This window comes from Centroberyx gerrardi, chromosome 13 (assembly GCF_048128805.1).
Source record: "Centroberyx gerrardi isolate f3 chromosome 13, fCenGer3.hap1.cur.20231027, whole genome shotgun sequence".
Classification (NCBI taxonomy): Eukaryota; Metazoa; Chordata; class Actinopteri; order Beryciformes; family Berycidae; genus Centroberyx; species Centroberyx gerrardi.
This window is the reverse complement of record NC_136009.1, coordinates 16,264,907-16,292,800: the sequence shown is the minus strand read 5'-3', so window position 1 is coordinate 16,292,800 and position 27,894 is coordinate 16,264,907. Positions and strand designations below refer to the sequence as shown.

The window sequence follows — 27,894 nt, the reverse complement described above, 5'->3', positions numbered from 1 at the left end:
GTTTGAGAGCTAACATGGAGGAGGTGAGAGAGCGCGCAAAAACTCCCGGGTGTTTTAGCAACCTCAAGGTATGTATACGTTTTATTATTATATTATTTCATTATTTTAATTATCAAAAAGTCTTAGAAGTGTATTAAATGTAATTTTTACTGTTGATTTTTGGTATCTTTTCTTGATATGCTAAAGACATTACTGCTCACATCACATCACATTTTTTTTTTTTTTTTTTACTGTAAATGACAAATGGGCCTTAAAGTTTGTGATTATATTTGATTATGTTTATATTGATTATGTCCAAGCTCAACAACGATTAGTGCTTAACTCTACAGACTGAATATAATATAAGACATTGCAGTTGATTAAGTCAGTTACAACTACAGCATTTTATAGAGGTGGTAGATAGTGGTACATATCAAACATAAGAAATGAGGCAGTCCTTCTGCAGCCGAGATATACATTTTAGACGCAAAATGTCTATGATAAATTAAACAATATAACCACACATAAACATGAAGAGAAGGTTTGTACAGCACATGAGCTGGGTCACACTTTATTTGGATAGTCCAGTGTTGATACTCAACTTCCTATCAAGCAGCCTAACTATAATGTGTCACACAAAGTCTACTAAGTTTCAGGTGATACTCATAATCATGTGAAAAGTCGTCTATAGATGTTCATTCTCTGGGCTGGGGTTAATCTGACAGTTGGGGCTGATGTTAGAAATTGGGTCAGATTAAAATTGGGTTAAAATCAGGGTCAGGGTTAGGGGACACGGTCTGTGGAGATGAAGCAAATAGGCAAGTGACACAAAGTGACACATTTCTGTCAGCTGATAGTTGAGTATCAGCATTGGACTATTCAAATAAAGTGCTGACACGAGCTGAAAGCCTTTAAGTCAGTACACAGATGCCACTGGCATTAACGGTTGGGGCAGACAACACTATGGAAAACTGGCCAGACTACTTACAGCAGTATGGCTGCTGGGCTAGAGGGGAAGTGTTGATTCTCTTCCCCCTCTTTCTCTCTCTCTCTCTCTCTCTCTCTCTTTCTCTCCCATGCTGTCTCTCCGTCTCTCTCTCTCTCCTCCCCTGCCTCCCCCAGCTCTTTGTGCTGTGTCAGGGCATGCTGCAGTTCAGCCATATGCTCCAAGTCTGCTACCTCATGAGCTGCATCACCACCATACAGCAGCACTTTGGCCTCAGCAGCATAGCCATGGGGGTTGTCTCCTCCATTCCCGAGGTACAGTGCCCCCCCACCTGCTGGGGACTGCTGAAATTACAAGAGCAAAATGATTTTTTTTTTTTTTTAGATGAAACATGTATAAATTTGAGGTTTAAAAAGACAAAGATTGATACAATGTCACTCTCAACCAAGAGAAGCTGTAGGAAAATTGTATTGTATTGTGTCTTTTCTATTCTATTCTATTATGTTCGGTTTCTATTTCAAATACAAACTAAGGTGAGCCCTTTGATTGCTATTTGTTGCTCTTTATTGTCTATTCACACCCATTGTCCAAACAATTGTTACAGCCACCCAGATTTAAGAAAGGTATTGGTAGATAGATAGATAGATAGATAGATAGACAGACAGACAGACGGATGGATAGATAGATAGATAGATAGATAGATAGATAGATAGATAGATAGATAGATAGATAGACAGACAGACAGACAGACGGATGGATAGATAGATAGATAGATAGATAGATAGATAGATAGATATTCTGTCCAATGGAATTGAGTACCCATTTTGCTCAGGATTACAAGCAATATCACACACTGAATGAATTGCCTAGATTGCATAGTATGCAAATGTTTATTTGTATTTGTTTCAATATGGTATAAACTGTATTTTTGCAAACCTCAAGTCATCCCTTTGAGGGGTAGTGGTATTTGGCAACCACAGTGCTTCCTCTTGTCCGTCCTGCAGGTGGCTAGGACAGTGCTGGTGGTGTTTGTGAGTTACTTTGGCAGACGGATCCACAGGCCTCGTTTCATTGGACTGGGTGGTCTGATAGCGTCCTTTGCTCCTCTATTTATGACACTGCTTCACTTCTTGTCTGACCCTTACCAATACCGCTCAGTGTCTGCAGGTGAGGTCCCTAACCAGGACTGTGCACAGACATTTTGGGGGGCCTGGGATCTAGCATACAAAGGCTCACATTCAAAATCATTTATGCTGCTGTTTTTTTTAAATCAGGATAGGGGCCTACTGCTAAATCAGAATACCTGAATATTCTGTGAGCTCCACCACAAACACAATCTGCTGTGACTCTGACCACAACACCAAGCCTTGCCTTAAATTTGAGCTCACGATTTCCTTAAACCCCCACCTTAGCTGTTTTACAGCATGCCTGCCTAAAATGGCCGCCCTATTGATCTTATCTCCCTCACTGACAAACTTAATCTCAATACCACCCCCCTCCCATATTAGATCGTTGGTTTTGAACATTGCTACTGTCATATGAAAACCTTATAACTCCAATTTTACCTTCAACTGAGCAAATTCCATGACCCTTGAATTTATGAAACCATTTCAAAAAGCCACTGGATAACCTCAAAAATGCATAGTCATCAAGCTGAAAACAAGGCTGTATTTATCAGTTCCTGAGAAGATGACATTTTGGAGATACAACAACAACAAATTATCATCACATATTCTATGTATATGTAACTCACCTTCAAAACTGGATAGAACCGATCTACCTGGCAGGTGGGGGTATTTGCTTCATCAACCACTGGTTTGGGATCAAAAGGAAAATTTCAGGAAGATTAATTTGAGCACCTAAACTATACACCAGTCAGTCAAAAGAGAAATCCCCCCTAGCCAAGTCTGGCATGTCTTGCCTCAGGCTGGACCGGTCTGCTACTGTATCATGTGTTATAGAGGCAGTTTAAATCTTTCTTCCTATGGGGGAATCCAATAAGATCAGAGCCATATCATAGTATATTTTATGTATTTATAATTCCTGTGAGTGCTCTTGTCTTACACATGATAATCCTAAATATAACCTCAGGCTAGCAAATCTTCGACCTGTGACTGTACCTTACCATTTGTCCATGTCTGATGCCGCAGCTGGCAGTGGGCTGTGGTCTGTGTGTGTCCCTGGAAGCAACGCCTCAGACCCCCTGCTGTGCCACCAGGAGAGCAGCGCTCACTCCTCCTCCTCGGAAGTCCGGACCGAGCTGCTGATCCTGGCAGCTTCTCAGATCATCTATGGCATAGGCTGTGTGCCCACTATACCCTTTGGCATCTCATACATAGACGACTTTGCAGAGTCAAAAAATTCAGCACTTTATCTTTGTAAGTGGGATACTGGTCCTTTCAGTAGATGAGGGCCTTTCGCTGGCAAAGTGCTTGCCTGATAAATGAATTGTCCTGATATGTTTGTTTTTACAAAGTTTTTCTCATCCTTACAAAAACAATGTGCAGCATTTTAGTTGTTGCCAAATGCTTTGCTTATTTTTCCACTTGTCATAATCCTACTTGCCTGCTTTGTTTTGATGATTCTGATTTCATTTATATGTGACGCTTTCTGAAGTTTGATGTCTTCTGGGTTGCAGCCATTGTGTTCTCACTCTCTTCATTTGGTCCAGGATGTGGTTACATTCTGGGCTCCACAACGCTAAGTATCTATGTGGATGTGGACAAAATAGGTATGGTATAGGTCTAATCTACTATTAGGGAGAAATAATGCTTGCATCAAGTGTCTATATTCTATTCCATTTAAATTTGCAGATATTTAAATTGCATGATGTATTTTGAAATTTGCTGAATCATGCCTCAGTTTACCTCTAGAAACAATATTGAAATCAGTCTAACTGGTTTGACTGATTTCTGATCTAAACCACAATCTCTCCTTCTGTAATGTGCATTTTATTTGACTGCATCTGCATTATCACACCCTACTTCTTTACCCTACAAATCCTTTTTACTTCTTCTTCCTCTACGTTCCAAGACTCCCATTCTTGTCCTCTAAAGATTTGATCCAATCAAATTTTCTCTTCACCCCACCAATCTTTGTATTCTCTTAGAATGTAATGACCCACATTCCCTCCGTCTAACTATTCCTTACTTCCATCCTCCCCAGTCCCTCCACACATCGTAGGCCTATTTCTTTTGGAACACATTTTCTTCCTTTCCTCCCTCCCATCATCTATTTAACTATATAAGGTAGGAAGTACACATATAGAAGAGAACATGTAGGCTACAGCATATGTGTAACGATGTTGCAATATTTATTTATTGTTTGAGAGCAACATCTGTTAAACTGTACAGTATGTTATTCAATATGTAGAATGGTATTTTAAAGGGGAAGTGTAGAATATTGTTGAATGTCATTAAGTACACCCCTATAGTTGGTAGCATCCAGGTAATTACCTGTGGCAGGGTATATAAGGCTGCCAGTGTTTATCTGACTCTGCTGTTGGTAGGACCCTGGAGAGCTGCTCGCAGCCATGCCTCTCACGTATGTCAAACTAGTTTTGTTTTTGTCTTGTTATGTCATTTTTTGTGGCTGAATAAACACCTTTTGGTTGCACCGTACCACCGCCTCTTTTGCTGTGAATCCAGCCGCTAATCGGGTCAAGCCTAACAATATGCAAGAAATTATTCTCCTCTCCTCTCCTCCATGTTTTCCTCCCTACAGGCAGTCCCAAAGACCTGATGCCATCAGACCCTCGCTGGGTGGGGGCATGGTGGATGGGCTTGCTGGTCACCTCTGGTTGTCTGGCTCTGGCCTCCATCCCTTTTTTCTTCTTCCCTCAAGACCAAGTCCAGGTCAAACGTCAAGTCAAGTTTATTTGTATAGCCCTTAATCGCAGTTATAGTCTCAAAAGGCTTCACAATGCGCACATTATGAAAACAATAGATGAAAATGGCAAACTAAGGTTTCCATGTCAGCTCTCATTAATCATTTCTAATTAGAGTGATCTTACAAGCGAAAACATTCATAAAGTTGTAGGAGAATGTTTCTGAGTGAGTTGTGAGTTGGTTGTTTTCATTGCCGCTGATTAGCCTGGAGAAATATTCAGTTTGGGCTGCTGAGAGTGTGCATTTATAATTCAGTTATATTCAGAGAAAAATCACAATAATCTTTAATTGAAAATACATGGGCGACTTGCCTGGGATTTGACAAACAGGACAAAATGAATGTGGATGATATAGTGGGCTTTGAGTGCAAAAGAATACTGTTGGTTATAATTGTTCAAATTGGCCATTGCATTGCCTCAAAAGTGTAGAGTGGGAGCTAATGACAAACTTGCTATGCAGCAACTATCCTCAGCCAATTTATAATGCTTTCATAACAACTACTCATGTTTTTGTTTTCAAGACACCCAAGACTGACGGTGAATCTTTGAAATGCGACCCCAAGAATTCTGAGAGTCAGTCGCTGATTGACTTTTTAAAGGGTAAGTGGCTTTGCATGGGTAATAATGTCTCTGTTTATGGGTGTGACTGTACATGTGTGGTAATGTGATTGTGTGTGCATGTGTGTGTCAATCAGTCTAACTGCATACTCTTGAAGTTTGAGACAGTCCCTGTACCTTTTCCAAAATAGTACTTGCTTTTAAACCCACAACCAGCCTATCTGACCCTCTTCCTTGAAAAAAATAGCTACCCAATTAACTGACTATTTCTCCTGCCATCATCTTTTTGAACCATCTCAACTTGGCTTCAGGTCTTTCCATAGCATTGAGACCGCACTCACAAAGGTTCTTCTATCTACCTGTCTGTCTGTCTGTCTATCTATCTATCTATCTATCTATCTATCTATCTATCTATCTATCTATCTCTCCCTCCCACCCAGAGTTCCCTGGTGTCGTGCTGAAGGTGCTGTTGAGACCAGCCTTCCTGCTGCTCATTGTGTGTCAGTGCTGCTTTTTCTTCTGCATCACTGGCTTGTTCACCTTCCTCACCAAATTCTTCGAGAATCAGTATGGTGTCACTCCAACCTACAGCAACCTGCTCATGGGTCAGGGAGCACAAACTTGCAAGCATGCACACACACGGACATTCATGTGCACACAGATACAACAGTGCAAGTGCAAGCATGCACACAGGTGCATACAAATTTATGCGTGCACACACCCACTCACCTACTCATACACACACACTGTATGCACATAATGCATTGCAAAGAGTCAACATTATACAACACAGCATCATACTACATTTAAAAGTTTGGTCATTATCTACTCACCCTCATGTCAGTCAAAACACAGCGAGTTAGCTAGTCAGCCAGCCTTCTCCAAAACAACTGAAGTGGCAATAAAGTGCCAATAAAGTGGGAAAGACAAATTTTACATGATATCCAATATGCCAAGATGTGACATTCTCACTCTTTGGTGAACATTTTGGTGTCACACATATACAACAACTTTTAGCCAAGAAACTTAAAATATTAATTACAAAACTGATGTGAGTATTCTCTCACCACAAAATCTATTTTTGTTTCAGGGTCCATTTTGTTATTTCTGACTAAAAAGTACTTGAATATATGACAAAGTGTAAATTTTACGACTGTGAAACTCAGAAGGAGGAGCTTATGAGGAGCACATGAAGGTAGCAAGACTCAGATCCCACCAGATCACTGTAGGGCGACCAGAGCTTTGTGAGTTGGGAAAATCTGGGAGATAATGAGGTGAATATGGGACTTTTGGACCCACAGTGCAATCATTTGGCTTTAGAACACTGAGATTATGCTGCACAAGCCGTTTGGAGTAATTTTATGGTCATTTTTTTCCCATTTTGTAATTCTGCCATGGCCACTTGTTGTTTTGGGGAAGGCTGGCGTGGAGCTGCGCTAGCTAACTCGCTGTGTGCTATATGGACATATCAACTTCACCGGTGTTTTGACTGATATGAGGGCGAGTAGATAATGACACTGTCACTGTGTTTGAGTGAACTATTCCTTTAACTATTCCTTTAATCCTTCCTTTACCTGCCTCGTCATGTCACCACAGGAGTCATCCTCCAGCCACTGTCTGCAGCAGGGTCGCTGCTGGGAGGGGTGGTGTTAAAGTGTTTGCGGCTCTCTTTCAAGATCCTCCCCTGGTTGTGTTTGGTGCTTCTCTCCCTCAGTATGGTTTTCATTGTCCCGCTCTTCTTCATGGGTTGTTCCACTCAGAAGGTGGTGGGAGTCAACAGTGGTTATGGTAGCACACAAGTGGACCAGTCAATCAGTAGGTATGTATATTTATCTGTGTGTATGTGTATGTATGTATGTATGTATGTGTCTGTCTGTCAGTTACATACAAGTACATGCAAATAGCATCATTGTGTCGTTGTGTGCAACAGTTTCTCTTTCATGGACGCACAAACCTTCATTCTCAATAATTGATGCTCCCATGCAGCACTCTGTCAACGTCACGCTCTTTATATAGAATACCTGCTGTTGCCATGCTGTGCTACATTTTTCAACCTGTTTGCATGTTTGGTGGACATGGATGAAGCATTGCCATATAGTATTTTTTTTTTGTTACACTTGAGAGTACATCTCCCTTATCCATAATTACAGTGAAATAAGAACAATGGAACAATTTGTTTTCTGTTACTACCAACAAAGCTGCCATTACCCTGATGTTGCCTAAATACTCACTGATACAGTATGTTGTATTTGGTTACCATTATATAAAAAAAAAACATTGGAAAAAGAGTCAAAACCACTACTTAGTCTCTGTGTTTCTTGATCATTAGTAGCTCCTATATGACTGCTCATAATGTACAAAAAAGTATTTTACATTACTGTGTGATGAAACAACAATTGCAGAAATTAGAGGATTTTGTTTCCATTCAGTGATATCAATTAAAAAAGAAACTTACTGCACGTATGGTAATTCTCGTATCACTTTAATTAATCGTTATCAGATTTTTTCCTTGTGGTTTTAGGTGAGGTTTTGTATGCAAATGCCAGTGATGTGTTGAATCTTCCCAGATCCCTGTCTGTGTGTAGCTCCAACTGCTCCTGTGTGAGCAGTGTGTACAACCCAGTTTGTGGAGAGGATGGCACTGAGTTCATCTCCCCCTGTCATGCTGGCTGTACTAACGTCACTATTGACCCACATAATCCCCATAGAGTACAGGTAAAGGGGCACTCTGTTCTTGTCCTTCTGCCTTTCTCTCTTTCTGTCTCTCTTTCATTCTATCTTTTGGAATGAATAGTTGTCTTTTCTAAAAGCCACCTGGGATATAAATAGTCTTTACCGTCTATAAAGTTCTCATTACCATTTTACAACAATGTAACATGAATCATTTATATTATTAATAGAAATAGTTAGAAAATGTTTCAGGTTTAATTATTAACATTTAAGATTGGGGTTAATTAATGATATCAAACTTGTATGAGATGCCCTGATCCTCTGCCCAGGTCTACAGCCTGTGCAGCTGTGTGCCCGCTGCTGCTGGGGGTTTAGGTGGAGCTGAAATTGGCTCTGCACACCCAGGCTCCTGTGCCAGGAGCTGCTCCTACCTTTTCCTGCCTGCCTTCATCATTATTGGCTTTGGTTGCTTCTTTCATTACCTCTGTCAAAACCCCCTACAAATGATGGTACTCAGGTAGGTGGTGGTAGTGCTGGTGGAGGTGATGATGATGGCAATGATAGTCATTATTATGATGATTGTGAAGCCAATCAGAGGGAAGAGGATGATGATGATGATGATTAGAAGGAGAGTAATAAGAGGGTGGAGGATAAGGAAGAGCATGACACAGTTGTTGATGATGATGATGATGATGAATGAACAGATCATCCTTCCACTATATCTTTAGACCTACTGAGAAGATTGTTGTGAAATCTTACAAAGGATCCATTTAAAATACATGGAATTTCCAAATTTGAAAATACAAAAAATACAATGAACTAACGATAAATTAACAGTAAATCAGTAGGGGCTATGATTTTAAAACAGCCAAACAGAGTAATACTCTCTTAGCTGGAAAGGACCAGAAAGTTATTGAACATCTGCTAAACAACATGGTTGCTAAGTGACACATAAGTAGGGGTATAAGTGATGATTTCCAATTAGTGCATGAATATTTAAAATAACTTTTATGTGATCACACGTGTGCATTTATTGCTCCCTTCATGACACGTTCAACATAATTTCTAATGGCCCATGTACGATTCCATAACAAAAGAATGTGCCAAACTCAAATTACCGACAGTGCTTTGGATTGTGACTTTTCTGACAAGAATCCCCAAGATTCATTTTTTGTTGTTTCATTACCGTAATGTGATTTTTTGAAATTCCAATGGGTGGGTAGCTTTTGAGAGAGTACAAGTCACAAAGTGAGTTTTGGAAGCCAGAAATGTCAGCACCTAGCAAAGTAATCATTGAGTCATTGGCTTTGATGAACAACCCCATCAAACACAGATACACACACACACATATATTTTCATTTTGTGCCATGGGACAGTAAAAATCTTTCTTTAAAACCTTGGAGGAAATCCAACATTCTCTCTACTGCACAAATATCGTTCTCTGCGTCCACATCCAAATTTCAAGAGTGATCTGGAGTGAGTGAACATGCACATTCTAGTGTCACTGTGTGGCAGTGTATCATACAAAGCTATTCATTGGGTCTGTTGGGTTTGTTTGATCCGTGTATCACTCAGTGGTAGGTGATATTCAAAGTAGATTCAAGCAATGAAATGTAACTTCTGGGTGACTATTTTTCACATCTCTTTGCTCAAGTAGCCATTGTATTCAGTGAGCTGCTTCTTAGTGCATGCTATATGGTCAAGATTTCCTCCAAGGTTTTGAATGGGTCACATTTGGACTGAAGATGCAAGTAAATGCAACAACATCTTGTGGCCGTTCAGGCTATAGTCCATAGTGCAGAGCCAGCAATCTATTGACGATTAAAAAAGCTGGGAAAAGGAGCACATGTGTGTCTTCACTGAACACTGACCTCAAGCACACAGCCCATCTCAAAGTGTTAAGATGTCCTCTGTGCTCAGACAACAAGGTGGGGGTGTGGTCAGGATGGGTCATGTGATAGATGAGCTTGGCAGTGACTTGTCTTTGCAACTACCCATTACTGTGCTATCGCCAAAACAAAATGTACGAAATTTGTATTCGACAGTGCCTACTTTTTTTTTTCAGACATCTGACCTATGCTAGAAGATACTGTAGAGTATTTTTAAATGCAAAAATACTGCTTATTTTTTCACTCCAGTCAAACACAAATTACAAAATACTCAATAGTAATGAAATGCATATGTTAAATACATTTTTCTGTTACATGATTATGAGAAAGAGGGGGAGGAAGATCAGGAAATGGAAGAAAGAAGCAAATGACAAAAAAACACAGGATGATTACAAGATAATGAACCATCTTTGATCATCATTGATTCTGAATATTTTGCTCCTCTAGAACTGTCTCTCCAGAGAACAAAACTTTGGCCATTGGCATCGGGAACCTGCTCTGCAGTGCATTAGGTAAAGTAAGACGGCTCCAAACACCATACAGTGTAGCATGATGATGTACAAATAGATTGGTAGCCATTCGTACAGTAAAGAGATGCACAATAGAGCTATTTGTTTTCCCTATACAAACATTATTTACACATATAGATAGCATGGCTCTGTCTGTGAGCTCTTTCACTCCATGAAGTCCTGTAATAAAAATGAATAAGATTGTGCCCTGAGGCTGCTTTGGCCTCCATGAGCCTGGATTCAAATCTCACTTCACCTCATTTACAAACATTCATAAGAAAGTCTGAGGAAAAAACAAACCTTAATCAGTCTAACCTCTCTCCCTCTTCCTTTCTCCTGTGTGTAGCCTCACTCCCTAGCCCGGTATTGTTTGGGAGCATCTTTGACTACTCTTGTGTGTGGTGGAGGAAACAGGCATGCAGGGGCAAACCAGGAGCCTGCAGCTACTATGACCTAGACAAGCTCAGGAACAGGTAGCCAGTGTGCGTGTGTGCGTGTGTGTGTGTGTGTGTGTGTGTGTGTGTGTGTGTGTGTGTGTGTTCAGTGACATGATTCCAGGTTGCTCAGTTTTATGAAAAAAATATTTAATCAACAAATTGTCATATTTGGAGTTGTTTGTTTTGACTGCTGCAACAATCTATTCCTATCTATCTATTCCTTCATGTCAGCTTCTTTGGTCTGCAAATTGGCGTAATGGCTGTGGAGATGGCTGTGATTTCCTTGATTGGCTGGCGGATAAAACACACACCTGGACTCACACTGGAGAAGGAGCCTCTCAGTCTCTCTCTCCCTGAACAGGAGGAGTCAAAATGAAAACGTGCAAGACAAAGGGTCAGAATAGCACAATAAGCACCATGCTGTAACTATGAAAACTGAATATAATATATTGTTGGTTACCCATTGTAGTTTAGAGAGTATAGTTTATGTGCACATATAAAAGGGATAAAAAAAAAAAATTGTCTCTCTATTGTTGCATAATGACGTTTTCTATCTTTTAAAAATAATGCACTTCATGGCTGACTCAAATATTTTGAGATTTGACACATAAAAACGTATGTCATCAGGGATGTAGTGGAGGGTAAATCCACCTAAACTCAGTTTACCTCCCTTTTTATTTGTGGAATCTACCAAGTTTTTATGGTGACATAGATCTTTGTGATCTAAATTCATAGTGCAGGCTACATCTTGATAGGTACATTTTTGTTTATTTTGCAAGTTTCCCTTATGATGATCCCCGTCTGGAGGTCACAGTGTGCCCTTTTTACTGTCATATATGTTTTTCTTGGACATTTGTATTAAAAAAAATCATATGTCTCAAAGCGTGGATTTGAAAATTATTGAGTCCGATGGAAAGGTGAGGGAATGAAATAGGTGAGGTCGCGCAGGCGCACAAGCTCCCTAAATTGACAGGAGGATGCTGAGCTGCATTCCCATCATTCTATGAGGAGAGGAGTATCCCCCTGCGCACCCACAACGGAGGAAACGCAGAGTATTACGAATACATAAAATAATCTAAGTAGAGCTCTATATCTGCAACCATGTCAGCCGGAGGAGATTTGGGGAACCCTCTGAGGAAATTTAAACTCGTATTTTTAGGAGAGCAGAGCGGTGAGTCAGGTCTTGGGGAGGTTCGGTTATCCTCCCCCATGCCAAACATGCGTATATCTTGAAGGCCATGTCTGTAATCGTTGTTGATTTTTAAAGTTTTAACTGAATCGAGTGAATGTGCTTGCTGGCCTTTACATATTTCACGCCCATGTGGCTCATGGCACAGTCTGTGCCTGTAGGAAATTTGATTAGCCGTGGAAAAAAAAAAAAAACCGCACGCACATAAATTGCAACACGAATCGCCTTGAATTAAATATATCCTCTGTGATCACTCATAAATAAAGCGTAATTGTATTGAATATCCTTTAGGGAGATCTATTTGTTGTCATAGTTTTACATCATAGTAGGCGATATGAATTCGGATGTTTTGATGTGCTGCAGTGACCGACAAATATGCTCAGTCTGTTTCAAGATAACGGCTTTATTTCAGTTACATCGTTGAATGTCGACTTTACTAATCCTTCATTACGTTACATTTCAACGTGTGATTTTTCACCATGCGTTTTTAACAGAGGATAATAAACATTCCCCATGTGTCAGTTCGGGACACACCCTAGGTTGGCGATGTCTGTAGCATTCCTAAACCTCGCAGTCTCCGGTTCGGTCCAATAAATAATGAGATAAAAACGGCTTGACAGTGCCATAACATTATATTCCTATTCAATAATCCATCTATTCAGGGGACAATGACTGTGTATGTGGTTTGATCTGATGGCACAAATTCAGGGGGACTGATCGATAATGGTTTAGCGCTATAAAGCTGTCTGAATACGTGTTCAGACATCAGACATCTATAGTGGCAGCAGAGGTTCCCATATCCTTCACTGATAAAATATAGCAACCAAGGCAAATGGAGAATAAAAATAATTGGGCCTAGCAGGCTTTTGACAACTGCCTAAATGCTGCTTGTGTCATATTGTGATGTTTGTGTGTGTGTGTGTGTGTGTGTGTGTGTGCCTGCTGCCTGTCTATGGTGTAGGCTATTGTCGACTGGTACAGAAGCATCCCTGTGTATTGTATATGTTGGCATAGGCGTTGTGGCTCTGGCTGTCCTCACAGGCGGATGCTGCAATGTTGCTGTCCGTGGTGCTGAAGCGAGGCCTAGTGTGGCCACTGCCCATTGGCAGCAGACAGCCTTCAAACTACTGCTGTCTGCATAGGGGACTCTGCTTGACTGCCTGGGGCCTGGTGGAGAAGTCCTTTACTTGCTTCTGTGTAGATCTGATTCAAAAATGGCTACAAAAATTGTGCTGGGTGTGATGCAAGTAAAAATGGTGCTGGTCAGGTTCACCTTGATCCTCATGGTGGAGAAATCAGCATCCTACTTCTTATGAAAACTGACCTGGTAAATATCTGTTGTCTTTTGTTGTTGCATTGTCTTGCATCTGATGATCAAAACTGATGTAGTGAAGAGTTGAAGCTTGGCCTTGTGCGGTCCAGGTCATTATGGATTGTTTTTGGACAGAACCTCGGTTTTCCTTTTGCCTTGCACTGACCAATAACATTTTTTCTTACAGTCAGCTTCTCTCACAGTTATTCAAGTTATAACATTTGATATATCAAGCTTACTTGCTTAGTCATTTGCCATTATTGGTATTGCTTGCTGCTATGGATTTCTTCATATTCGTCATATAGCAGTGGATGGAGAAAGAGAGATGGATTGCATGTTCTTGACTGGCATTTATTATGATTTTGTCACACCAAGGAACACAATGAAAATACGTCTCTCAGCCTTTTTTTGCATCATCATGGTGATTTCATTCAGGAACTTGTTTATCCATGTGTTTGGAGATTGTCTGTTGATCTGAACTGAAGCAAAACTGAACTAAAATTCAACATCCATGTGTTCTGTTCCAGTGGGGAAAACATCTCTGATCACTAGGTTCATGTACGACAGCTTCGACAACACATATCAGGTGAGCCTCCAATCAGAACCACAACCAGAACCAGAAAAACAGAATCAAAAATAGAAACACCTTGACAAGAATTTAATGCATGAATTGATTACAGATATGATCAGCCATTTGAGAACTGATGGAGGGTAGTAATCCCCATATAGGCTCTATATTGTAACCACTTTCCCTTGATTAAAGCCATAATTTATTGAAAATATTAATGTAAACAATGATTTATCTAACCACCATCCTCCATCTCACATTTTACAGAATAAATAGCCTAATGGGACTAATCATATTCTGTAGGCTAACAATATATTAAGCATACTATGACATATCTCTTTGGTTATAATAGTGACTGAATAGCAACTGAATAATAGAAACTGAGTGCTTTTGGCAAAAAAAAAAAAAAAACACCACTTGATACATAGATTATAATCATTTCATGGAGAGAAATGTTCAAGTTTAATGCTTTGTCACTGATTAAGACTCCATATGAAATAACTCTGCCACAATGATGCTCTAAGTTGAATATTGTCAATGCAATTGCAACATTATCACAAGGAAATGTTGTAGGAATATTAAATTCTTAGAAAGAGAATGCAGTTTATTCTCTCCCTTGCTTTTCGCAGAAGCTAGGTACATAACAAGTCTGAATGATTGAGCCCTGAGGGCAATACAAATGAAATTAGTTTTTCAGTCTGATTCAATTTCTGCGCTTATTGGCTCTTTTTTCTTAACAGCTTTTTGTGTTTTCCTCCACTTAAACAATGGTCACTCTCTGTTGGGAACAACTGATGATACAGGGAGACATTTTGCTTTTAGGGTCTGGGTATTGCTGATGTTTTTCTCTCTTGCTCTTTTTGTACCGCAGGCAACCATCGGGATTGACTTCCTATCAAAGACAATGTACCTGGAAGACCGAACAGTAGGGAGCCTTGATTGTCATTTAATTAACATGTAGACACATATCTATCGACAAAGTATTGCATTTGTAGTCTCATTTTAGTAGTGTGTTTTATTTTACTTCATCCCAAGTAAGAAATGCCCCATTTCTCCCCTCTCTGTTTTGACTAATCTTTGATTTGATTTACTTAATTACTGCTCTCTTCACAGACTAACCAGATTATCATAAGGTTATTTCTGGTAGTAACGGCTTTGGTACTGTGGCTTTTTGAGCCCTAAGAAGTCAAAGCCTTTTACTGGATCATCTACTTTAGCTAGTATTTATACAATTTCTTTGTCAGGATATTTCCTTTATGCCCTGTCAGCCTGCATACAAACTGATTTTGGCTTATCCCTTTGGATGTGTGCTGGCAAGGCTTTAGATCTGTATAGTTTACGTGTAGTATGATGGTTAACAGTGAAACAGCTGTTGAAGGTGCGTGTGTGTGTGTGTGTGTGTGTGTGTGTGTGTGTGTGTGTGTGTGTGTGCGTGTGTGTGTGTGTGTGCAGGTAAGGCTGCAGCTGTGGGATACTGCTGGACAGGAGCGTTTCAGGAGCCTCATCCCCAGCTACATACGAGACTCTACAGTAGCTGTGGTTGTCTATGACATTACAAGTGAGCAGCAACCTGCATGTTTATCTATCTATCTATCTATCTATCTATCGATCTATCTATCTATCTATCTATCTATCTATCTATTTGTCTCCCAAATTGTAAATATAAACATATGTACTGTTATCTGCTAAAAAGTATTATATATAAAACAAGGGTCTGGCCTCCACAGATGTGAACTCATTCCAGCAGACCTGCAAATGGATTGATGATGTCAGGACAGAGAGAGGAAGTGATGTCATCATCATGCTAGTGGGCAACAAGACAGATCTGGAGGAGAAGAGGTGAGTGCATTTGACATCCTTCATGTACTGTACAATAGATATCAAAACATTCATGTATTGTCTAACCTTGTGTAGTGTGACGTGACATGGAGCCATTTTGATCACTGAGTCTGGCGCGGTTTTCCCCACAGGCAAATCACGATCGAGGAAGGAGAGCAGAGAGCCAAAGAACTGAACGTCATGTTCATCGAGACCAGTGCCAAGACAGGCTGCAATGTCAAACAGGTGATCCCTGCAGTTTCACCATATTTCACAACATTTTGGCCGTCAGTTGCTCTCAGACTTTCTGCCAGTCCCGTGTCCCTGTCTTCCTTTAGATATAACCCAAGGTGATCAAGTCATCAATGTATCACTGTTGAAGATTGCATTTTTCTGTGCGTAAATATGTCACATTGTGATAACAGTGAATATTACTCTTTAATCCTCCTACTCTTTCTGTTCTCTTTCTCTCTGTCTCTTGCATCCCTTCCTACATGCCTCCTTTCCCACCTGCTCCCTACTTCCCTCTCCCTCTCTCTTTCTCTCTTCTCCCACTCCCCTCCTGATCCCTAACTCTATCTCTCCCTCCCCACCTCCCCTCTGTCTCTCTCTTTCTAGCTGTTTCGTCGTGTTGCAGCAGCCTTACCTGGAATGGAAAGCTTGGACGATGCAAATCCTGAAGGCAGTATCCTTTACAGCCGCTGTGACTCACTGTGCCGACAGCCAAGGCTGCCAAACAACCGAGAGAAAGGCAGCTTTTTTAATCTTGTAGTGGTTGCTGGCACTCGTACAAACAGTTGGCCCAGCCTACTGTCTACTGAGGCACCAGCCATTAGACCTTTTGTGCTCAATACATAAGAAATGTATTGAGTCAGGATAGTAGGGTGGATGTACAGATTGGTGTAGCACCACATAGTGGCTGTCTGGGTAGTGACAAGAGCTGAGGAGCTGTGATGGAGGATGGATGCATTTGAAGAAAGGTGTGTGTGTGTGTGTGTGAGAGAGAGAGAGAGAGAGAGAGAGAGAGAGAGATACAAATGGCAAAAGAAAAAAATAGGGAATGAAATAAAAGCTGTTCAATGTATTTTGTAAGTTTTTACAAGTTGATTTGTTTTACAAAATAGATGTGCAGCCAACTAATATTTGACTTTTTCTCACCCATCTATGTTTTCCTTAACTGAACAATTCCCAGTGATTGACATCAAGCTGGACAAACCAGCAGAACCTACTGTCCCCGAGGGCGGGTGCTCATGTTAATGCAGAGCTGCTATTGGACAGCTCCCTTCACACCATAGGCTTGTTGTGTTGCTTACTACTGGTTAGCTTCCAGTTGACTTCTCTAATTGGATATGGGATCTGGGCCTTGTATCTGATTGGACAAATCAAATGTTATCTTTCAGTCTTGTTCAGTTGTAAAATATTGTATACTTTGTCAATATGTAAGTGACCGGAGGAAAAAAGAAAAAAAGTAACATCAAACTAAATGAAAACTAACAAAAAAGAGTTTTGGAAAAATGAAAAAGGGAGAAAAATGGGACAACAAACGGAATTCTTTTCGCTGTTATGTTTTGTATTTTTTATATATAAAAAGGGAAAGCACCAAAAATGATGCCTAACCATAAAAGGAGAAATAGTGGGGTCAGCCATTTTCCAAGATGGCCGAACACGTCTGAATGTCTGCAGCACGCATGCACGCTGATCTGATCTTTGACCTTTGACCTTTGGCCTGCCCTCCAGGGTCTTCCCACCCAGGAAGGAGGTTGACTATCTTAGAATGTTTTATAGCATCTCTCTATAGCATCTCATGACAAACGTATCTCATTTGATATTCCCACAAGAGTCAACTTACAGTAGGTTCACCTAACAGTAGCTGTGAAAATGTGGCACTCTATCTCTCTATGGGTTTAACTTTTATAGAACAAACTGTACTGTGGTTAAAAAAAAAAGAAGTAATAAAAAGAACAACTTACTATCACAACTCCCCTCCCTCCAACCACTCCTTTCCTTTCCTCCCTCCCTCCTTCCTTCCCTCTCTCCCTCCTTCCTCTCTTCCAACCTCCCCATCCCTCCATCCCGGTACTACACATATAACGATCCACTGTAATGCACTGCACTGTATATAATAATGTAATATGTATGTTGTGAACGTCCCTCTGTAGAAGTGGTCCTTGTTCACCAGTATGAATAATGTAATAATGTTTAATGATTAATAAATTACAGATTAAAGGGCTTCACTCTCCTACCCATCAACACTTAACTGGTAGCAAAATGGTCTACTCTATTGAATGTTGTCTAGGATTTTATTCCTTTTTTACTGCTTGAATACATGCTGTGAAGGTTATGTAGAATATTATTCTTCATACAGTGTAACTGACATCAACATTGCAGCATTTTGCCATTGAGAAAGCAAGATAGAAAAGAGCAGGTTCTAGTGGGATTTGATCTTATACCAGCAGGTTTACATGCAGTTCCAGTTGCAGATCTCTTACTTCATCACACTTCATTTACACAGTACATTTCACACACAGTGTTAACAATATAATTCCCTCCAATCTATTGCAGAATCATAATTATCTTCCTAATCATGCGGTCCCCATTGTGAGTCAGTGTTTCTGACAGGCAAACCTGATGGTTAAGGGGAAGTTGAAGTGGAAAGCACCTGTCACTGCAATGTGTCGGGTCACTTGCACTCAGCACTCCTCATGTGATAGCACAGGTATTCCCCTAGATAGACAGCGCTTCATTCGATCCCTCTGGGGACAGGTAGATGGAGGCAGTTAGTGGACAAATGAACTCCAGAGAGACAAGGGGGCCTTGATTCTTTAAACTCTTCACCATGGACTTTCCAAAGGTCTTGGCTGCGGTCAATGGTGCCATTATTGTAGTAGTTGTTGGGTGTGCAGGTGTGTGTGTGTGTGTGTGTGTGTGTGTGTGTGTGTCTGTGTGCGTGCATTAAAACCAGAAAACACTGGATTGTATGAAACTAGACATGAAAGATTATGTTTTGAACACAAATTATTCAAGATATCCCACAGTCTGTGTGAAACAGTGCACCTGTACCATATTTCCTTCCATGAGGAGGACACACCTCTTCGATCCAAAATGCCACATGTATGATCTCAGATCCTCTTGTTACACCTCTCCAAATCAGGGCTAAATGACAATACTACATAACACATAAAAGCGAGATCACACTGGATCTCGTTTACACACAAATGACTGCACATCTCGCATGCTTTACATACATTACACACACTGACAGCATATCATGTCCAGAGTCGAGGCTGTTAGGGACACAAACCATCGTGCCCAGCTGAGGGAGCTGCGTACCGACATTGCCATGGCTGTGGATGACCCTTTCCCTCTGGTCTATGGGCTGGCTGACAAAAACATCATCACTGACCAACTACTCAAGGTGAGCAGTGGAAAAAACTACTACGGAAACAGGTTAAGAACTTAACATCAACATCAACGTTCGATTGATGCTATTCATATTTTTCTGATAAATGTTGCTTACTCAAGTCTGGCGAAATAAAACCAGTTTTTTGTCTGCTTGTTCCAGATAAATCTACATTTGTATAAAAGTATTGTTTTTGACCCTGTAGCCAACCTATTTATCTATTTTAATCACAAACACATTTGTACGCATATGCATCATACACAGGAAACCTACTGAGATATGTGATGGGAAATTTTGTTGATAAATATGACCGACACTTTTTTTCATGAAACATTTATTTCCTATAGCCAACAAGGTTATTCACACTGATTTGATTAATCACTATCCCAGTTGGAGACAATATTATTAATCTCCACTGTCTCAAAAAGTTGCTTATGGATCAGCTTTACCAAACCCTATGAAATGTCTATTTAAATCATTACATGTACGATTATATGTTTTTATTTATATGTTTTACCTCTCATTGTTTGTGTGGGTGTTTAGGACACTCTGGAGAGGGAAGGTAAAGAAGGGATCCACAAGGCCATGTACTACCTCCTGTCCTGGGTCCTGGAGCAGAGCAGATCCACTATCCAGGCCTTCTGGAGCAGCTTGACCAAAGACTACAACCTGGACAGCTACCCCAAACTGCAGGCCCTGCTCACTAACCTGCAACGCTCAAATGTTAAGGAATGCTCAAGTAATGATGACAATAGTTTATACATCTATTTGTCAAAATTGTCTATCTATCTATCTATCTATCTATCTATCTATCTATCTATCTATCTATCTATCTAGCTAGCTATCTAGCTATCTGTCTATCTATCTATCTATCTATCTATCTATCTATCTATCTATCTATCTATCTACTGTTCACAATAATATTGTCCAGATTTCACTCGTATACACATAATACATAGCCCTATATTTATATTACTAGTTCTGATCATTCATTCTTGGCTAAACCGATCATAGACATGATCATTTACTGTAAAATCAAGCACCACTCATCTTAGGTTATTATGTTTGGAAACAAAAACAGAAGCCTGTGCGGTATAACAATAGAAACTGTGATAGAGTGAGTTCAAGTACAGATTGAGATTTAGTACACACCTGTTATATGAAATGCTATGTAACATTTCCAAACAATTAATAATATTGGATTTGATAATTTGGTCTGATGTGGAATTTTTTTGCTCCTCTAAACTACAGTATCTCTATCATAACCTAAAATTTGGGGAGCTTGCAACCTGTGTTATTGTTGCAACTTTCTGACAGGAAGAGATTCAGAGGGCTCCAGAAGTGGGAAGAGGTCCCCAGGAGGCTCCAAACCACCTCACAGCAAGAAGAGGAGCCGGGACGACAGTCGGACATCCTCCCACCCTCACCATTCCCAGTACCATGCTAAGACCAACAATCCACCAGGTTATCTCTCATTACAGATGCCTGCACAGTGGCAGCCATCTCTGTCCTCCAATAATACTACAGCAGCCATTGCATCCTATTTGTTTTCAAATAGTATGTAGAGCTGAATATGAATGCGGTAACACAGAATTTGACTGGTATTCAGATCTATTCTTGCACTTTCTGGTGGTTGAGAAAAGAGCAAAATTTTACATTATTAGACAATTCAATTAGATGCAGTGCAGCACTGGAGCGGTTCATGTTTTTTGGCTTTGTATTCAGTAAAAAGTGGTACTTCTATGATATCTATATCTGTGGAATCAAACTCTGTTGTTTTGACTCTTTTTGACAATTACAAAATGTGTTGTGGTGTCTTTGCTGCAGGGGGTAAGGTGAAGTTATACAGAGTGAAGAGTGACGCTCCAGTCCCTCAACTACCATCTGGAAATGGTAATTACTAGTCTAACCAATTGTAACAAAAGAAAGCCTGAAACATTTGCTTTTGTACTGTCAACACATTTGACCATTATTATGCCCTAGGTGTGCAGGCGGTGTGCTCGTCAGTCCAGACAGCAGTCACTCTGTCCTCCTCCACTGAGCTGCCAGTCAGCCATGAAGCCAGAGAGGAGATCCTTATCGAGCAGGTGTTTGGCTCTGATGGTAAGCCGTGGGGTGAAAGTCTTCCTTCTCTGGTTTCTGCCTTTGGGAGGGAGTTGTTCACTTTCACTAACACCATATGTGAATTTTTTAATTGAGTTGTATTCCCTTTTAAGCGCTAACTGAGAGGAAATCAGTGGATAGTGCTGTTTCTTCTGTTAAATTTGAACAATGCATGTTCTAGTGGCAAGTACTGTGAGAAAGAAGGAGAGAGAAAAAAGCTGCTGAAAGCACAATCCTAAAATGCGTCACAGTGGCAACAAATCTTTCTCAATATCTGCATTGGGTGCATAGTGACTGCAGTGCTGGCAAAGCTTATGGGAATTAGCAATTGCACTTTATGAAAATTATTTTAAAGACCTACTAGCTGACATCTAAACATAAGTATTGAATTTATTTTGAAAATGTAAACCGTTTGTTTACATTTGCATCGTTTAGGTTGGGATATGAGAGTTGTGAAGAGATTATTTTGCATCAGAAAGTCCTAGAAGTGTATTCAAGTGGTGTGGTGTCATTTTGAATGTGTTTGTCATTCAACAGGGAGTGCCAAAAAGTGCATTAAAGTCGGTGGGGAGTATTACTCCTCTGGTCCATCAGAGGAGACAAGCGGAACCACGTCCAAAGCAGCTAAGACCATGTTTCACCACAGGGGGGAGACAAACACCAGCAGGATAGAGGTCACAGGATCCACTGATTCGCAACCATATGAGTCATACATAAGGCCCGAGCTCTAATATCTTAACTCTGTGTGTGTGTGTGTGTGTGTGTGTGTGTGTGTGTGTGTGTGTGTGTGTTCAGGTTCATTCTAATGATGATGAGTGTGCGGTGTGTAGGGACGGAGGGGAGCTGATATGCTGTGACGGCTGTCCCAGAGCCTTTCATCTGGCCTGCCTCGACCCTCCACTCACATGCATACCAAGGTGCAAGGCTGACTTTAAATCAATACAGTTTACCATTGTTTGTCACTCTGGACGTTTATCACTGAGGCTGATGTTGTCTATAATATAAGCCCAGCATAGTAATTCATTATAGAAGTCTATGGTGGAAACACAGGCTGTGATGCCCCTGAATACACACATATAAATGTGATGAAAAAATGATTGATTGTTAAACGATACGTTATAAGTTTCACACCTGAATCCAGTTTAATGTATGTAATTGGTCAATATATTAGCATGTGTGCATCCGGGGACCTCTTGTGTTATTTCAAGTCTTATTTTGAAAAGAAGATGTTGGTGTCAATTTCAATGTCAAATCTGCAGTGGCCCATGGCGATGTCAATGGTGTCATGGCAACCGAGTGAAAAAGGAGAAACCCCAGCTACCACAAGTAAGTATCTGAGGGAAAATTGCTTGCTTCTACTGGAAATTTATACAGACTTCATATCTTCATAGATAACATTGTAATATTTGGTGATTGTCCCTGCCAGCCACAAACAAATTCTAGTGGATCATAAGTGCTATTTTGCTGAAAGTTTCCTGATGATTTATAAGTAGCTTATTGAGATCCCATAGTTACAAAGATGATGAAAATAAAAAATGCTGTGAATGTATAATACTTAAATGACGATGCTACATATCATCTGAATCTTGCAAAATCCTCATATTTCAATTGTTTACCTATTTTAAGTGAAATTGACAGCTGACATTGCTCCCCACCTTTATAAAGTTGAAAAAACTACATTGTAAAATGTCCCAGCTGCATGGGGGTCAAGCCAGAAAAGCTTAGTTTTTGGGAGTACAAGGTTTTGCAGGACACTGATGCTCTGCACTTTCCAACACTGACCACAGCCATTGCATTTTCCATCCCAGCCGCTCATGCCTCAGCCTCAGCAAACAAACACGAGCTCCAGTAACTCCACCATAGACATCTCCTTCTACTCCTCGCTGTCCTCCTCTCTCTCCAGTGTCACGGCAGCTAAGAACGGCCCCAGTGCCAGAAACCAGGTAAAGAGTTGTTGCTGTGATGCTTGGGGAAGTTTTCATTTCATTTACGCCTCGTTTACGCCTTCTCATGTCGTCATTACTATTTGCTGAATGACAAATGAACTCCATGTACTCTGTGGTGTATTAGAGTTGTATTTTCTCCTTTTGCACCTGCAATGTTTTGTTTTCTTACATCATTACTACTTGCTATATGTATAAAGTGTTTCTTTTGTTGTAATCTGTGTGTGCATGTGTGTGTGTCACCAGTGCTCAGGTGGGGAGATGGTCAGTGTGAGGGAGGTGTGTAGTGTTTGCCACCTTGCTGGAGGAGACCTGACTCACTGTCTCCAGTGCTTACAAAGCTACCACCTGCACTGCCACTTCTCCAAGTAAGACTTCCCCTTATCTCTTATTGTAACATAGTAGCAGCTGCTGCGAACTTCTCTAAAAGTAAGACATCTTCATATAAGTGGATGAGGTCAACAGTATACACAGTGAAGCTTATGGGAAATATACACACTTTGACAAACCCCAATCTCTGCCTCATCCTAACCTGAGCCATGCATTACACTATACATTAGTGTTTAGACTCTGTACTGTACATGCATTCCCATTTGTGAAGTGCTTTCTGTGGCTTCTTTTCCATGTGAGTATTGATCAACAGTGTGCATTAAGGGTGTGATCATTATCTAGCTAATGGTTACTAATGGATCATAATGGACCCTCACAGCAGGGTATACAATGTATATTATAGAAGAGGATCAATAATGCTCTTTTACAAAATGGTTCCCAGTGAACACATTGAATCTCTCTGATGGTCTCTTGTAACAGCAGCACCATTCATTCTGTGGCAATGAGTGGTACTGAGTAATCTGAGTAATCTGTAGCGCTTCTGTATGTTGATGGGGAATTAATGATGCACAGCAGCTTTTCCTCTACCATTTTTTCAGCGGAATGAGCTTTATATTATCATAACATTATAATACCAGCCAATGCCCTTGAACCAATGATATTTGTAATGTTTTCCAATGGCGAGTTTAAGAGTCATATTGTTTTTTAAGAGTCACATAATCTAAATAGCGTTTCCAAGAAGATCTTCTGATAGTAGCTAGCATGTTTTAAGAGCCTGGGTCCCAGAGCAAGATTAAAGTTAATCAGTTTAGGTCCCCATCTGAAAAAGGTTAAAAACCTCTGGTCACTCTGTAATGTTCTTGAGTGCTTTGCGTATCAAATATTGATTGGCGATAACACTGTATGCCACAGAAAACAACCTCACTCACTCACAGTATTCCTATGTTTTCTAGGGGGAGATCTATCTGCTGCTCCTGCTCCAGGCCCTGGGGCAACTCTGCAGAGAAGGAGGCTGAATCCAGAGGCGTACAGGTGTGTGTGCTCATGTGCATGTATGTGTTTACCTTTATGCTTGTGTGTGACAATTCTAGGTGAGTTTGAATATTGTGTGTATGTTTACAGAGAATATGTTCACCTTTGTTATCCAGGAATATTCTGAATATGTATCACTGAATTTAATGTCTCTAGATGTATCTCTGGATTTCATCCAATCTTGTGCGTGCATGTGCATGTGTGTGTGTGTGTGTGTGTGTGTGTGTGTGCTTTCCCAGCTCCCCCAGGTGGTTCAAAATGCACAGAGTCATGAGCAGACCTCCTCTCTCCCTGAGCCCATGCTCCACAAGGATGAATTAGACTCCATTCTGGGAGAGGTGAGCAGGCCTTAGTTGTATATCGACACCACAGATGTAGGCATGACATCAATATAGCCAGCTATATCAGACACAAAATGGCTAGGGGTGATGAGTTCCTATGGTAAAACACAGCTTCAAGGTATAGCTTTACAGCTTGCTATTCTAAGGTGATGAGAATCATGGGGATGGGCATACATAGGAATACTACAAGGAACAAAAGTATGACGACAAAATACTATTATATTAATAATACTAATGGCTATTAATTCTAGAAATGTTCAGGTCTCGTAGTCAGGCCCACTTTCTTACTTTCATTTTGTAAAAATAATACAATTCAATTAAAAAAAAAATCATCATAAAAATATAATTCTAACATATCCAAAAACAAGTATAAGCAGATTCAGGAAATATTATTTCATTCTGTCCCTCGGAGCACACTCTTCAATTTTGCCTGTTTGATATTACTGAGACTGGAAATCCTTTATCCTGGTCTCTAGGGCAATTAATGCTGGAGATCTTTAAATTAAGTTTTATTTAACTAGGCAAGTCATTTAAAAACACATTTGTATTTACAGTGATGGCCTGGCAAGTTTGACTGCTCTGTATGTGCTGAAAAGTGACAGCGTTTTCCCAAACTGAAATATAACTTTGATAACTGCAAACTTAATCTAGCAACGTTAGATGGACTTGTTGTCAGTGATGTCATACTTGTTCTCGAAGTCATGATTTTGACAGTATGGTACAAATTATCAACTAGTGGTTAGTCTTGTGTTAGTCACTTGATACTAATATCTGCTGTTTCTACTAATTTCTATCACAGCAGGGCTCCATTGATGGGATCTTGCAGTGGGCTTTCCATAACATCTCCAGGCCTCTTCCTGACTGTCAAGGATACTACCAGTGACAAACAATGGTGCATGTGCTGCATAAACTCACACATTTTGATATAATATAATGCATTGGTGAAATTAATATACCTGATTAAAATTAAATAGCCTGCTGAATATACAGCCAAGCCAATTTCTTTATTGGAAAAAAAAAAAAAAAAACACACTTAACATTGGGCGCAGGCATCAAAACTTCCTTCAGTTTAAGTGAAACTATAATATAACCTTTTCAAACAATAGGTTTCAAACAATTGGCACAGAGGAAGTGTGTAGTCAATATGCATTAGTTGTGGTTATGTGGCTGTTGAACTCTATTTTCACAGAGGCTCTACCATACAGACTGTCAATATAGCATTTGCTGCAGGAACTACAATTGGATTGAATGATTCGGTTGTTGATATTGTTATGCATACACACACATCATGCACTGATGAAGAATACAGCCTGCAGTATCTTAGTTGTAATTCCAAGAAGCCAATTTTGATGATTTCTCTCCAATTTATACTATAGCAAAGCTAGCTTGCACTAAATGTTTAATTTACAAAATCCTTTTGATTGAAATAAGAACCTTTTCAGAACTCAGACCCACATTGTTAAAGTAAGTAATGTCTGCATACCACATCCAGGGAATTTTTTACGATGCTGCTCTGAAGAAAAGTGGGAGGGTCTCCTCTCAGTTATTCTGTCCATCCTTCCCTCCCATGCATCCTCACCCCCTCCTGCTGTGCAGGTCTTTGGCTTCCCTTGGGGGACTCCTAATTTTCTTCCCACTCCTCTTCATACCTCCCCCTGGTTTGAACAGGACCTTGTTGTGCAGGACGTGGGGTCAGCACTGATGTGGGAGAGCTGGGAGTGGGCCATGGACATTTCTGATTAGGCCAGGCTGCGGCTAACTGTCCAGAAAACAGAGATGTGTACACTTTATGTCCTTGTGGTCATTGTTTACCAATGTTTGCCATCATTCCACCATTGTGATCCTGGTAATCCACTGATGCCTTTATGTGTTTTCATATGTTAGTTTTGTGTTCAAGTGTGTGTGTGTGTGTGAATGTGAATATGTTTATACCTTTAGGGGTACCCAGGCTCTCGCCCCCTGGAGTCACACCAATGTAAGATAAGAGTAGGAGAACAGCATGTAAACAGACGCATATACACACTTACATGCAAAGGAAAACACACATATACGTATAACACACAAGATGCAATACAAACTTCCACATGCATTCACACAGACGATTTCTCTGCGTCTCTCTCTCATTGTCCCGATTTGGGGAAGAGTTCACATTCACACAATATACCAGATGGTTTCAGTTTGATGAGGTATGCACGCTGAGAAATGCCTCTGTTTAACAGGAATTCCTTGAAGACTATCACTTAGATGTGGAATGTTGTTTTTTTCATGGGATTCAAGAGTTTTAGCATGACTGCCAGAGGGATGGAGGTCTGCCAGGCAGCAGAAAGATTTTTCTCCCCTCGGTGTTTGGTTGCCATGGCTCCCTGCTCCTACAGGCCCAAAACAGTGGATGAGAAACATGCTGCTTGCAGTGTGTGTATCTGCATGTGTGCGTCTCTGTGTTTATTTATGAGCCCACTTTCTTAATGGTACATGAAACAGGCTGCATATTTGAGGGCTCGCTCTTTCCTTGCAGGCTTATGCTTCATCCCTAACAACAGAGAGGCAACAGTTTTCTTGGAATCCTTCTTGAAACTAGAAAAACAGAACAAAAAACAAAACAAAGAATATCTTGTTCCATAAATAATTTTAGGGCTAAATTAGCATCACAGCTGGCAGTAAATGGCAATGTGTGTGCACACCACTACACTTGATAGCCTGTTACAATTTATGACCAAAACTATATATTTCCATGCGTATTCCTTCCCCTATATCAGCCTGGATGATTTTTCTCATTCACCAACCCCCATTCCATCTGAAGGTAATATGGCTGTTGCATCAAAAAAACTTGCCTATATATCATTGCCTTTACTGTGTGTGGGTTTGGATCCTGACTCATGCTATGCTATCACACAGCTTTCTTCTATTTCCTAGTACCGTAACAACAAGACACCACATGAAAAATGGATAAAACATTCCAAGAGCTCACTCTCTTCTGAAAAAGG

At 40.4% G+C, this 27,894-nt stretch overlaps 3 protein-coding genes across 4 annotated transcripts; all 3 read left to right on the top strand.

The window, feature by feature from the left end:
* Positions 1-14: 14 nt before the first annotated feature.
* LOC139931548 (solute carrier organic anion transporter family member 2A1-like) lies at positions 15-10,914 on the top strand. Its single transcript, XM_071925081.2, has 13 exons — positions 15-68; positions 1,102-1,239; positions 1,930-2,092; positions 3,076-3,219; positions 3,597-3,656; positions 4,649-4,779; positions 5,333-5,411; positions 5,810-5,936; positions 7,084-7,188; positions 7,955-8,084; positions 8,369-8,556; positions 10,376-10,440; positions 10,784-10,914. Exons 1-13 carry the CDS (start codon positions 15-17, stop codon positions 10,912-10,914), a joined length of 1,515 nt encoding a protein of 504 aa, XP_071781182.2.
* Positions 10,915-11,975: 1,061 nt separating this feature from the next.
* Positions 11,976-17,058, top strand: rab6bb (RAB6B, member RAS oncogene family b). 2 transcript variants are annotated; one of them, XM_071925117.1, is made up of 8 exons: positions 11,976-12,045; positions 13,903-13,961; positions 14,815-14,868; positions 15,396-15,501; positions 15,671-15,782; positions 15,914-16,007; positions 16,380-16,446; positions 16,954-17,058. In XM_071925117.1, the coding sequence occupies exons 1-8, from the start codon at positions 11,976-11,978 to the stop codon at positions 17,016-17,018; spliced, it is 627 nt and encodes a 208-aa protein (XP_071781218.1). In that variant the 3' UTR covers positions 17,019-17,058. The 2 variants fall into 2 exon arrangements, with proteins under 2 accessions (XP_071781218.1, XP_071781219.1); XM_071925118.1 differs by lacking the exons at positions 15,396-15,501; positions 15,671-15,782; positions 15,914-16,007.
* A 1,971-nt stretch (positions 17,059-19,029) lies between these two features.
* aire (autoimmune regulator) lies at positions 19,030-25,793 on the top strand. Its single transcript, XM_071925055.2, has 13 exons — positions 19,030-19,176; positions 19,705-19,876; positions 20,479-20,625; positions 20,989-21,054; positions 21,145-21,264; positions 21,802-21,946; positions 22,005-22,181; positions 22,524-22,590; positions 23,073-23,207; positions 23,454-23,575; positions 24,491-24,569; positions 24,809-24,907; positions 25,710-25,793. Exons 1-13 carry the CDS (start codon positions 19,030-19,032, stop codon positions 25,791-25,793), a joined length of 1,560 nt encoding a protein of 519 aa, XP_071781156.2.
* Positions 25,794-27,894: the final 2,101 nt, after the last annotated feature.